The 12,883-nt window shown below is 37.0% G+C and overlaps 1 protein-coding gene across 1 annotated transcript in view; it reads right to left on the bottom strand.

Annotated features, from left to right (window-relative positions):
* The window catches only part of LOC126194755 (vacuolar protein sorting-associated protein 54), a 145,085-nt gene that overhangs the window by 63,679 nt on the left and 68,523 nt on the right, over positions 1–12,883 (bottom strand). Inside the window, exons 11-13 of the mRNA XM_049933036.1 lie at positions 8,975–9,130; positions 8,318–8,433; positions 711–858 (exon numbers count right to left, since the gene is read on the bottom strand). Of these exons, the coding sequence (XP_049788993.1) occupies positions 711–858; positions 8,318–8,433; positions 8,975–9,130 (420 nt within the window). The remainder of the gene's footprint in view (positions 1–710; positions 859–8,317; positions 8,434–8,974; positions 9,131–12,883) is intronic.

The raw sequence follows: 12,883 nt of genomic DNA, 5'->3' as shown, positions 1-12,883 counted from the left end.
ACTTTACAACAAGAATAAATTCTCAAAATGTGTCATGCTAAGCATGAAAAAATATGTAATTGGTGCAGTGTTTCACTATTTACATAAAGAATGCCAGTTGTTGGCTTTCCAAAAACACTGATTATGATGTATGAAATTAAGCCAAACGTTCCTATTCCCAGACAGTTACCAGTTCCAGTTACACAGCGAGTTTTTATTAGATAATATACTGTTATTAGATTATAAATGTGTCCCTGACAAGTATTCTAAAACCTATTATGTACATATATCATACATAAAGTGCAGAAATGCAAGGGGGGATCCTACATGTAACTTTTACATCTTAAAACATTTATTTCCCACATTTTTCATTTGCCCACATTTTACACCCCCCCCCCCCCCCAAAGCCCCTTGAAAAGTGTAAAAGCGGGGTTTCACTGTATGTATGTGCAATGACTGAATACAAAGTGGTAGCTGTAATCTGCATAAATCCTTTTTGCACTTCTGAACTTCACCACACTTAAAAATCTGCCAGCTGACACTATTCAGCATCATACCGCAAATATTTAATAATTCAGCTGTCTCAGTTTATTAGTAACTTGGACAAAACTCAAGAGTTCTTTTAAGATTTCTGCTAGCAGAGGTGAGAAACAGATTTGGCTATGTCATTTCTTGAAACAACTGAATGTTTATAAGCTAAATATAAATAAATTTAGAAAATACTTTCTTACTTGTCGTTCCAAGACCCTGTCTTGTGCTTGAACAAGTTGAGCCACCCTTTCGTGAGCATAGTCACACACTGACGTCATGAGGTCATGCAGCTTGTTGCTGACACGCTGGTGTTCATCCGCAGCCAACAGACTTTCACCTGGGTCGGATCTAGAGAAAGAATACAATCTCTTTATTTCCTTCCCCTTCTTATGAACAGAACTTTACAAAATTCTATAGGACTTAAATTACTGGAAATTATAGGTTACCATTTCACTTCTTTCAGATTTTTTAAAAAGGTAAATATTTCACTTTTAGCTTATCTTGGTGTTACTGTTTACATTTCAATTGCTATAACCAAACAATGCTACCTGCACTTTAAAGTACACCACTGAACAATCTAATTTATATATTTTTCCTGAATATTTGGAAAATTTTACATGTTCATATGGAAAGTGTAAGTGGAACAATGGAATTAGCAGTTTGAATGTATTTCAGTTTCTTTTCAGAGGCTGCACAACAAAGGTTTATAAGAACTGATACTCTAAGAAAAAGACAGAGTTGTTCAAGACTTTGCTGATGAATTAAATTTTTAAGATCAAAAACACAGAAGATCTATACAAATTAAGAAATGATTTACACACAATATCTGTATGGTGCAAAAAATGGCAACTGATCCTGAACAGTAAAGATTGAAGTCCTCCACATATTACAAATAATTTGTTAAATTTCAGTTATACAGTAAATAACACAAATTTAAAGGATGACAATCCATCATACAAAGGAGATGCTGAGTCACAGACAACCACAACAAAAAGACTGTTTTATATATATATATATATATATATATATATATATATATATATCCTTTCGTCTTTCCCTCTCCTTCCCCTCTTTCCTGATGAGGCAACAGTTTGTTGCGAAAGCTTGAATTTTGTGTGTGTGTTTGTGTATCTATCGACCTGCCAGCACTTTCGTTTGGTAAGTCACATCATCTTTGTTTATATATATATATATATATATATATATATATATATATATATATTGATTCAACTAAATACCTAGGGATTACAGCCATGAACTACTTAAACTGGTACTGTCCCATAGAAAATGTTGCGGGAAGGCAAACCGAAGACTATATTTTATAGGCAGTACATTAGAAGACACATCCAATTTATAAAAGAGAATTGCTACACTATGCTTGTCCACCCTCTGCTAGGGTATTGCTGCAATATGGGTTCCTTACCAGGTACATTACAGAGGCCACTGAAGTAGTTCAAAGAAGGGCAGCTAATTTTGTATTGTCACTCAACAGAAGAGTGTCACAGATATGGTATGCAAGCTGAGGAGGCAATTATTAAAACAAAGACTTTTACACCATAGCAAGATATTTTCACAAAATTTCAATCACCAACATTCTAATCTGAATGCCAGATATTTTGTTGTTTCCCATCTACATAGGGAGAAATGAGCATCATAATAAAACAAGAGAAACCAGAGACTACTCAGAAAGACTTAAGTGTTCATTTTTTCCAAGTGCTATTCAAGAGTAGGATGGTCAAGAAATTGTCTAAGTGGTGAAGCAGCTGAACACAACTGATTGACAACAATGAAATTTGTGTGGTGCATCAGTACTGAATTTTCATTTGTAAAGAGAATCAAACAAGGCAGTATGCTTCTCTGGATGAATAGACATAATGAGTGGTGCAGGGAGCTACTCCCAGTGAACTACTTTTATAACAGAGAACCTGCAAATGGAGATTACTGGAAAGTATCTGACATGTTCAAGCAAATTCAGTATCTTTTCAGGTGGCTGCACCCCACTATCAAAGATTTCTCTAAATTTCTGAACTTAATGGCTATCATAGTTCAGCATAAACCTCAGAAATGGGTAGTTGGCACAATGGACAATTTTACTGCATTCTGAGTGTTGAACCGCTTACATTAAGTACACCAAGGTGAATGTTATTTTTAGTTAGGGCAACATTTCTGTGAAGTGTTATGATAACCAGAATATCAGCTGCTTACTACAGGCTGCTTTGTGAAAGGAACACTGGAAGTTCATTAAATTCTGCTTCTCTGAGTAGTACCGTCATTAAAAGTCATTACAGAAACATTACAGTTGATGATAAAATTCTCTAGGGGTTACAGTCACATCCAGAGATTTAAAATCTACAAGCTTTCAAATGATTACTTCTCGGTTACAGTTGAATGGTGAATGTTGTGTGGTTACTGTCGCTGTTCTTATATAGTGGGCTACTGCCTGTAATGTCACTGGTGCTCAGTCCAGTGCCACATAAGGTAATATTTTGGTTGCAAGACAACCCCCCCCCCCCCCCACCACCACCACCACCACCACCACCACCACCACCACCACCCTCCTTATACCTCAGGGGATCCCCTGACCTGCAGTTCTGGGCAACTTTTCCATAACTCCCACTTCCAAAACCTCGCTAATCCTTTTTCTTCATCCCTCTTCCTTTCCCTTCAACCATGCTGCTACAAAATGGAACCACTGCCTTCAAAAGCTTGTACATTTCCATACCTATTATAGGTTTTCACCTTCAACAAATTATCGATAGAAGAATAAGCATTTTGTCTGCAGTTCACAGAAAACTACGGGACAATTATGGTGATTATAATCCTTTGGAGAGTAATAGTGACAGAAAAAAAGAAATAGTTAACCCTTGAACTGAATATGACATATGTAGCAGTCCCAAATCAGTATGTGGACTGTGCTAATAATGCAGCATCAGAAGAGTCAAAGTCAGACACACTGTATACACTCTGAAGTTTCCTCTAGGCAAGTACATACTATACCAACAATGGTCAACGAATGACAGTCAACCACTTTGATGGCCAAAATTTTCTTAGTGTGTACAGGCAGCAAATTTGAGCAAACAAAGCATTTGGCCATAGCTGCAGTTCAGACTGCAGGCAGTAACATCAAAGCAGTGGAAGTCAGATGGGCTTGGGGTCCACTTCTAGTGTGGACAGCGAGTCAAATGTTTCAGTTCAGAAGGGACTTATTGTATCTGTTGAATGAGTATGTATTTCCCGTGTCTAAAAATACTGAGAGTATTGAGTGGAAAACAGAAACAGCATTAAAGGTGATAGTCTCATTGTGAATGGGAATATTTATGGGATCCTATGAACTGAGCTTGTAAAAACAAATTGAAAAGCTTAGGTGCTATGAGGGAAATAAGTGAGCTGTTAGAAAAAATGTGCATGATGTGAAAAAGAAAATGGAATGTTTACAAAAATCTTTTTACTGCAAATACAGCTCTCCTAAGAGAGGTGTCATCTTAGGAAATTTTAGGGCCTACACAATTCGATAACAATACAAAATCTGTAGCCCTCATTTGCAAAATAGTTATGAAGCAGCCCATACTCCAATTCAGCTTTAAAGTCGATCTTAATTTTGTCCCACCACATTGCTCCCTACCTTTTTTTAAAAAGAGAGTTCATTCACAAGCATCATTTCTTCTTCTTTTCCTGATGGTCTGCTTATTGCAGCAAAATAAATGCTGCACCTGTGACAATCGCTAAATCCTCTTTTCCCCCAACACAGTATCGGCCAGTGAAACTGTTATTACAGCACCACTTTATAACAATAACACAATGGAAGCAACCTCGACAACTTATCAGCATCAACTGCAATTCCACTTGGCTGAATACCTAGGTCCTGACCCCATGGTTTTGGTGAGGAAGACAGACTGAATGCCAATGAATTGGTGACCAACATTCGGTCAAATCCATTAGCTGTCATACATTTGATGGGCTAGTGAGTGTGTGCCTTTACAGGTACATGTGATATGAATATGCAACTCGGCCTTGCCACTCGCAATTGCTAATGGTAGTAATGGCTTTCTTAGTGATAAATAGGAGAGGCATATTTAAGTGGTACTTTTCATCTGGTGAAGTTTGCAAAATTACTATGTTGTGTGTTTCAATGCAATTTGAAGATGTGATTTGAAATTTGTCAAATGAAGAATTAATGTTATTTCTATTCTTTTTTTCCCTTCAAATCAGAACACTGTGACAAATCCTGGTCCTTTAGCTCCTCAAAAAATGAATTTCCTGTCACTGCCCTCCACGACTTAAACAGATGACTGGGTAAAAAAAGGAAAGAAACAAGATCCCTTACCTCCAGTAACAAAAAGCAAGACATAGGACAGTACACAGTGGCACACAAAAGAGCTTAATATCAACGAACATGACTGTGTCATCAAATTTGAGAACAAATTTTATCCTTATTAATAATGGTACTGTGTTGAAAATATTTCACAATGTTTTTCAGTTTAACTTACAACAAAATGGTTCAACGCAACACGATGAGACCTAACCTGAAATTTTTTTACAATTTTTTTACACAGGAGATACACAGAAATAAATGTACAAATAAATTTTAGCTTCTAAGATGCACTGGAAATATTCTTAAAATAATGCTAATAAGGTTTTTGTCACTCGAAAAACCATCTGTAACCACAGTTTGTACAGCCCTTCCTGCCTAGTGTTTGAATTGGCGAATGAGCAGACACAGCTGCAACAGGAGACCACAGCACAAAAATCCAGGGTGCACACACGCAAATTTTAAACACTTAAACCATACCAAATATGCCATGTATCAATTTGAACAGCTTGCAGTTTATACTCACAGCTAAACTGTCTCAGATGTAATTCTTACTAAGCTGACTAGCAGGGGAAAAACATCACAGCAGCGATTGATGTTACATTACAAACTACTTCCATCTATCAGGACTTCAAGTTGATAAAATATTTCTTACAGATATATCACTTTATAACATTTCCTGCATCACAGATTTTATTATAATTTCCGAGTAATGTATACTGTACTAACAATGAGACATTTCCTTAATATTCCCTCTACTAGTAACAAAATTGCAAAGTGTCTACTGAATGATGAAAACATTTGCTTTGCAACATGCACACATTCATAATACATTGTGTGATGCAAACTAATAATGCACAAATGACTGATCTTTAAGAATACTGTTCTGCTGATAAACCAGAAACAACAATGAGGTACTGGAAACTATGTTGTCTGACTATTTCCTGTAAAATGTTTTCCACTGTCAAAAGTCTTTACTGTGGGGTTCAGTCACATTAGTTGTTCCAGGTGGAATCTGGATTAGACCAACAGTCTTTCCATCCTTTTCCTGACGGCAGGTGTGGTGTCATGTCCAGGCCAGGAGTACAACAAAAGCAATAAATACTTTTCTGCAGCTGGGGTATGATATTTTGAATAGAATGTTAAAACTATTATTTCCTATTTTTCCAGCTTCTGATACATCAATTACAAGCCCTAAACAGCTATTCTTTAAATTTTGGTCCAAATTTACCTTGAGGTTCCTGAAGACAGGTAATAAAGCTGCAGAAATGGTAACCCACTCAGACTTGTCATTGGCATTATTGTCTATGAATGTGTCATAGCATATAACAGTTGCACAACCATTTTTTTCCCCGCCTCAAAACGATAAACTACAATACATAGTTTAGACAAGAAGAGAATAGAAGCTTTCGAAATGTGATGCTACAGAAGAATGATGAAGATTAGATGGGTAGATCACATAATGAGGAGGTATTGAATAGGATTGGGGAGAAGAGAAGTTTGTGGCACAACTTGACTAGAAGAAGGGATCAGTTGGTAGGACATGTTCCGAGGCATCAAGGGATCACCAATTTAGTATTGGAGGGCAGCGTGGAGGGTAAAAATCATAGAGGGAGACCAAGAGATGAATACACTAAGCAGATTCAGAAAGATGTAGGTTGCAGTAGTTACTGGGAGATGAAGAAGCTTGCACAGGATAGAGTAGCATGGAGAGCTGCATGAAACCAGTCTCAGGACTGAAGACCACAACCACAACAACAACAACAACAACAACAACAACATGGTTTCAAAAAATCTGACAGACTGGCTTTATACACAAAAGACATACGGGTAACAACAAGCTTCATTTTCATGTCCTACAAATTTCTCTACACTACCCCGTCTATTAACAGCAGCTCCTCTACATGTTAACCTCAAGTAACTGGCAGAAGTTTCATTGCTGTATGTCTGTAAGTTACTGTTCAGTGCTGTACTCTGCAGACCAGGCTCCTGTAGATTTCTGAAGTTGTTTGGCCATAGGGCATACTGCCAGGAAAGGACTGACCTTTTTTTTTCCCCAACACATGAAATCTGTACAGAAAGTTCTGGAACTTTGTCCTTAAAATTTTTCTATGCTAACCATTGACTTACTATGAATGGTCTCCTTTGAATTGCTGGATAGCACCAAGTGCCATCTGTAGATTTTTTTATCTCATCTGTAGTTGCAAATCTTTGTCCATTCAGCAGGGCTTTCAACAGTTTGTGAATTTTGAGATGGCAGAGTTCAAGGAGCAGCACATCTGCATTAAATTTTGCTTGAAACTCAAGAAAACATTTACAAAAACACACCAAATGATGCAGGAAGCCTACGGTGATGAGTGCTTAAGTCATACTTGATGTTATGAACGGTTCACATGTTTTAAAAATGGCCGGATGGAAGTGAAAGATTACCCTTGTTCAGGATGCCCTTGGATGTCTCCTGACAACGCCAACGTCAGGAATGTCACTGAAATTGTGTGTGCCAATCGAAGACAGATTGACAGAGATTGCAGAAGAATGGAACATTTCAAGTTAATGATGTCATAAAATCCTGACACAGCATCTTGGAAGGCATCGTATTGCTGCCAAGTTCGTCCCACAGCCCATGATTCAAGATCAATAAGACTTTTTCCTCACAACCTGAGAACTTTTTGTTGTGCAAATGAGAATGACTTGTTCCTGAAGAGAATCATAACTGGTGATGAAATGTGGGTCTATGGTTATGGACCAAGGTTCAGTCTTTACAAAGGGTCGGGAAAGGTTCTCCAAGACCAAAGAAAGCGCGTTACGTCAAGTCAAATGTCAAAGCCACGCTGATAGTTTTCTTTTACTTTGACGGATTAGTTTATCATGAATTCGTGCCACAGGGACAAACTGTTAATCAATGGTATTATTGGGTCGTGTTATGACTCCTGCGAGATAATGTGACAATAGACTGGCCTGAAATGTGCGAGACAATTTATGGCTATTGCAGCATGATAATACACCTGTACATTCATCTCTGTTGGTCCGTCACTATTGCACAAAAAATGAAATCACTGTGCTGCCTAATTCTCTGTACTCTCCAGACCAGGCTCCTGTGGATTTCCAAAGTTGAAAACCCTGCTTCGAAAAATATTTGCAACTACAGACGAGAAAGAAAAATCTTGGCGCTATCCAGCAATTCAAAGGAGACTATGCATAGTAAGTCAAACTTAAGCATAGAAACATTTTAAGGACAAAGTTTCAGAACTTTTTGAACAGATTTCATATGTTGAAAAAATCAATTCTTTCCTCGCAGTATGCCCTATGGCCAAATAATGGTACCGCAAGTTATGAAAGCCGTTCTTTTTATCAGCTCTTGTTTATGACTGCTGGTCTGCTGACATTTGCTATTTTCTGCAGACTGCAGCCTCAGATCAGCTCTGAATTATATATTAGTTTAATTTTGTTGAATCAATTACAATAACAATTCATCAAGAAGGTATCAGCTACACTCACCCTACACCAACATGTATTTCAGTAGGGATATCTTCAGCAGATCCAGTACTGCTGATTGCAGCAGGCATCTTCCCTGCACTCACATCTGCTGCTTGCTGCATGACATCATGAACTGCCTAGAGAAAAGACCAATACCAGTTTTTTTTTATCTTAGCAATGCAGGTCTTAAATATCAAAAAGTGTGTGTCAACTGTGTAGATCTTAATGTAAATGTAGTGAACTAAATCTGCAAACTTTCAAGAATAAATTCCTTCCGAAAAAACGGAAGTTCAGTGTTGCCCGATCCCACCATCAATTTCAAGGAGGATTATTTTCTAGTAATACCACGCCAAATCATTGGTAGTTTCCCCAGTACTAAAAATTAGTAACTGCTCACAAGGCAAGGAATCCACTAATAAAATTTATAAAATATAATTAATGCCATAAACATTAATAATTATACACTGCAGAATCCACTGGTAAAGTCATACTGTAGATGTGCGAGCAAAAATGACAATTGATTTCATTAGTTCAATATAAAACAGATGTTACCCTGCCCCCAAAACTTTATTACTACAGCACACTGCTTTGCAAAAAATTTTAGCTTCCTGGCAAATTCAGGCAATTAATACTTAATTCAGACTGTTCTGATGTAAGTAATTAGCATGGTTAACGTACTTTTACTCTTGTAAGCAGCTGCAACAGTGTACCCGTGGTGCGCCTGAGCAAGTGCAACCAGTCAGAGATTGCTAGCCCTTGCAGTTGGTCACCAACTCCTGTAAGGGCCACCTCATTGTCAGTAGAATCACTTGCAGCCACCTCTTCTATAACAATCTGGAAAAAAGTGTGCTTTGAGCAAGCAACACTCAAAATAATACATTAAAAACAACCAAGTCTTCAGGTTACATTGCACTTATTTTATCTACAATTCTCTCCCCGGAAATTCATACATCTCATCTCTTCAATGTAATTTTCAACTGTAGCAAAGCAGTTGCTTCAACATAAAAAAAAAACCACCATAGTTGTCAATCACATCACTTAACCGATCTAGTCTCCTTCTTCGATCCTCCCCGAACACAAGGATTCAATATTCTTCGTGCAGCTAGTGTTCTGACTAGGGCTTTCCACACCATTTATACCTCAATTGGCAATAAACTCACATCTATGAAATACACATAGGGACAGGATAATTTTGCAAAAAGGAAAATATGAAAAATAACAGCAGTTCTTAGTAAAATAACATTAACTGTCAATTTTTATGAGATGTCGCAAAATTTGCCGTATAAAAATGTCAAAAGTCTGAAGATGACAGTTTGCTAATATTTGTAAGCGATGGTTAACAGACGGAAAAATTGCACTTAGAGTTCAAACTTCTTCAATGTTGATGTTTGTTTACAATCTTAAAATAACAATCCATTTCCTGTATTGCAATTTTTGAAGTAACAACAAAAATAGAAAGTTTCTAAGTGAAGATGTTTCCAATGACGACTTTTTGTGTTCTAAATGTTTTGACGAAATAACAACAATGATAGTATCTGAACAAGGTGAAGCCTCCCGTGGCACAGATGATGCAGATGTTGCATCAATAGAGGAAGAATTAAATACCCTGAATCAGTCAACTACAGAGGTAAGTGTTAATCCTGTTAAGAAACCATGGTCAGTGAAGTCGAGTCATAAGCTCTATGCATCAAGAAAGCACAGAGAAACTACTAAAGCTATGGATGAATACACTACAGCAAAACTGACCACACTCTTCAAAGTAGAAATTCCATCTTCAGAAGAAAATGAACCAAAGCACTCTTGCACCTCTTGTCACAAATTTTTCACAAATATCAATTCACCTGTTGAATATTGTGCATCCCACAGTGAAAAGGTGCAAGTTTTAACTATTATTACAGACATTTTCAAAGAAAACAATTTTGAACCACATTCCATCAGTATCAAAGTACATGGTAGACAAACAAGAAATGTGAGGTCTGTAAAAGGTGTCTTTGGAAGACCAGATCCACATTATGGTCATACTGTAGAAGCAGCCCAAGTTCAAATAGTGCAGCTATTTTATCTTTAAGATAAATGTGACTGTTCTCGCCAGAGTGCCAACAAGAAAGACACTAACTGTAACAATTGAACGTCAAAAAAATTGTGAAAGTGAAGAGACACATGACTCACAGTATTAAAGAAACTTTTGCACTTTATAAGAGCAACTATACAACTTCACATACTGGAAAATCAAAATTTTATGCACTACGACCTAAGTGGGTAGTTCCACATCCACCTAGAGATGTCTTGTGTGCATACTGTGTAAATTTTGAACTTTGTATGGTAACATTGAAGAACTTACTGGAGCATGTGACATATGACACCTTGGTTAGGCGTTTGAAGTCATTAGTAATCTATGACGTAAAGCGAGAGACTTGTTTGTTTCAAGAATGTGGTGACTGCCCTGGAAAGGGAGGACTGTCTTTACAGACACTTGGCCTGGAAGATGATACACGTGTATCATTGGATTAATGACCAGGTTTCAATTTTTACAGGAGTGACATATTTTCAAAACAAGACCACAAGTGTTGCAGTTGTAAGTGATGACACAGGACATGACTCAGCACATGCTTTGCTAGCAATGAGAAAAATTATTCAACTGCAAACAGAGGCAGAGAAGACCATCATTTTTTCTGATGGCGCTCATAGTCATTTTAAAAATAGTTACCAGTTGTTTGAATTGAGTAAGTCGCTTGTGCCAACTGACAGGGTATACAGTGCTACTGGTCAGGGGAAGGGGCCTTGTGATTGTGTAGTAGGCCTGCTGAAACACCATGCTACAAAACAATCTTTCCAGACCACATACAGCTGCAATTCAGAATGCTGAGGATTTTACGAGAGTCGTGAAATCTTGCACATCCACAGCCCTCATTCTTTTGTCCAAAGAGGATGTCGAAGAATTCCGTGGGCAGGAAAAAAAGGATGGTCCAAACAAACTAATACTGTGAAAAGAATTCAGAAGACACACTTTTGGACTCAAAGTGATGGGCCAACTCACGTTGCACGCACTTTAAAGAGCAAGAAAGAAGAAATTCCTGTTTTTCAGCCAACACCTCAGAAACAGCTGGATAATATTCAGATTCACAACCTGAGAAAGGGGATGTTTGTGGCGTGTTTGTATGACTGTGACAGGTGGATTGTAGAGATTATAGGCACCAGTTATGAGTGAAACGAAATTGTAGTGAACTTCATGCTACCACATGGACTAGCTGCTGGGTATAGGTTTCCAGCTGAAGAACAGCAACAATGCCATCAGTGCTCACTTACAGTTCACAATGTTTTGAAGATTGTAAGGGCTCCAGTTCCTATTGGTTCAACAGGAAGCCATCACTACATCAAAGGAAGATACTGAAGCAGTGGAACACATTTTTAGTTCATTCACTGGCTAATTTAAGTACAAAATAGAGAAATTGAAACCTTTACAAGTCTTTGGACCCTTCACATACATTTTGGAACTATTTAAAATGCTTGAAAAATGAGTCTCTCACTCATCTTTCAAGACTAAAATTATGTTAAAAAATTCTAGGTTTTGATTTTTACGAGTCTGTTATGTGATAATGTAATAAAACAGGTTTTATGTATGGCAAAAATTTCAATTGTTTATAAAACCTGTTCAGCCTTAAAGTGGAAGCTCTCCTTTTCAGGGAATGTAGAACTATACGGTATTAATCAACAGGGAAAAAAAAAAAAAAATCAAAATTTTATGGATCGGCATTTTTTTTCCATAAATTATAGAAAGTTCAAAACACTTTAGTAAAAGAACTTTGACAGATAAATACAAATGGAGGATTTCTTTGTAATCATAATAGAAACAAAAACCAATAAAATATCTAGAACTGTTCCAGAGATTTTAAATTTTTTTTCCAAAATTCGCATCTTCAAAATGGTATGCGCAGAGTCATCTTTGGAGGGCAGTATCTCAGAGCAGAAATTTTTTTGGAGGAAACAAAAGAATACATATTCCTTACTTAGTCTTTCATTTTAACATATCCTAAACTCCATAACATCTGATACTATGAAGGTAAGATTTTTTCCTAGACTGCCTGAATCGATATGGACTCTAGATGGTAGTGTCTAATATTTATGATTCCCCAAGGGTAATGGTAGATAAGATGTATGTAGATTATTTTAATATATGCTATGACACTTACAAAGCCTTCTAATGTAATAAAGAGAGAGGTAAGAACTATTACTGGCATCTCAGATCTTAAAAATACTCACTAAAATAGCAGATTAAATATAAACATGAAGAGTTATTGTATGTAAAATAGTTTACATTCCCAAAAAGTAAAGAGGCATCAGATACATAAATTTCATTTTGGGTTTGCCACTGGATTGAAGTATGTGGAAAAGTATGATACCTTCAAGATACTTATACATTTAGTACTGCGAGAGACAGTAAATGTACGAAATCTTGAGAAGAATAACGATGAAACATCTGAGACCTGAGTGATCTGTAGCATTTCTCAATAAGAATATACAATTTAAATTGCATGCTATTTTCATTCTGACAGGTTGGCAACACTTTCTACTATTCAGGTGTCATTT

This window comes from Schistocerca nitens, chromosome 7 (assembly GCF_023898315.1).
Source record: "Schistocerca nitens isolate TAMUIC-IGC-003100 chromosome 7, iqSchNite1.1, whole genome shotgun sequence".
In the NCBI taxonomy this organism is placed as follows: domain Eukaryota; kingdom Metazoa; phylum Arthropoda; class Insecta; order Orthoptera; family Acrididae; genus Schistocerca; species Schistocerca nitens.
Note: the sequence above shows the minus strand (reverse complement) of the source record. Positions and strands in the feature narration are given on the sequence as shown.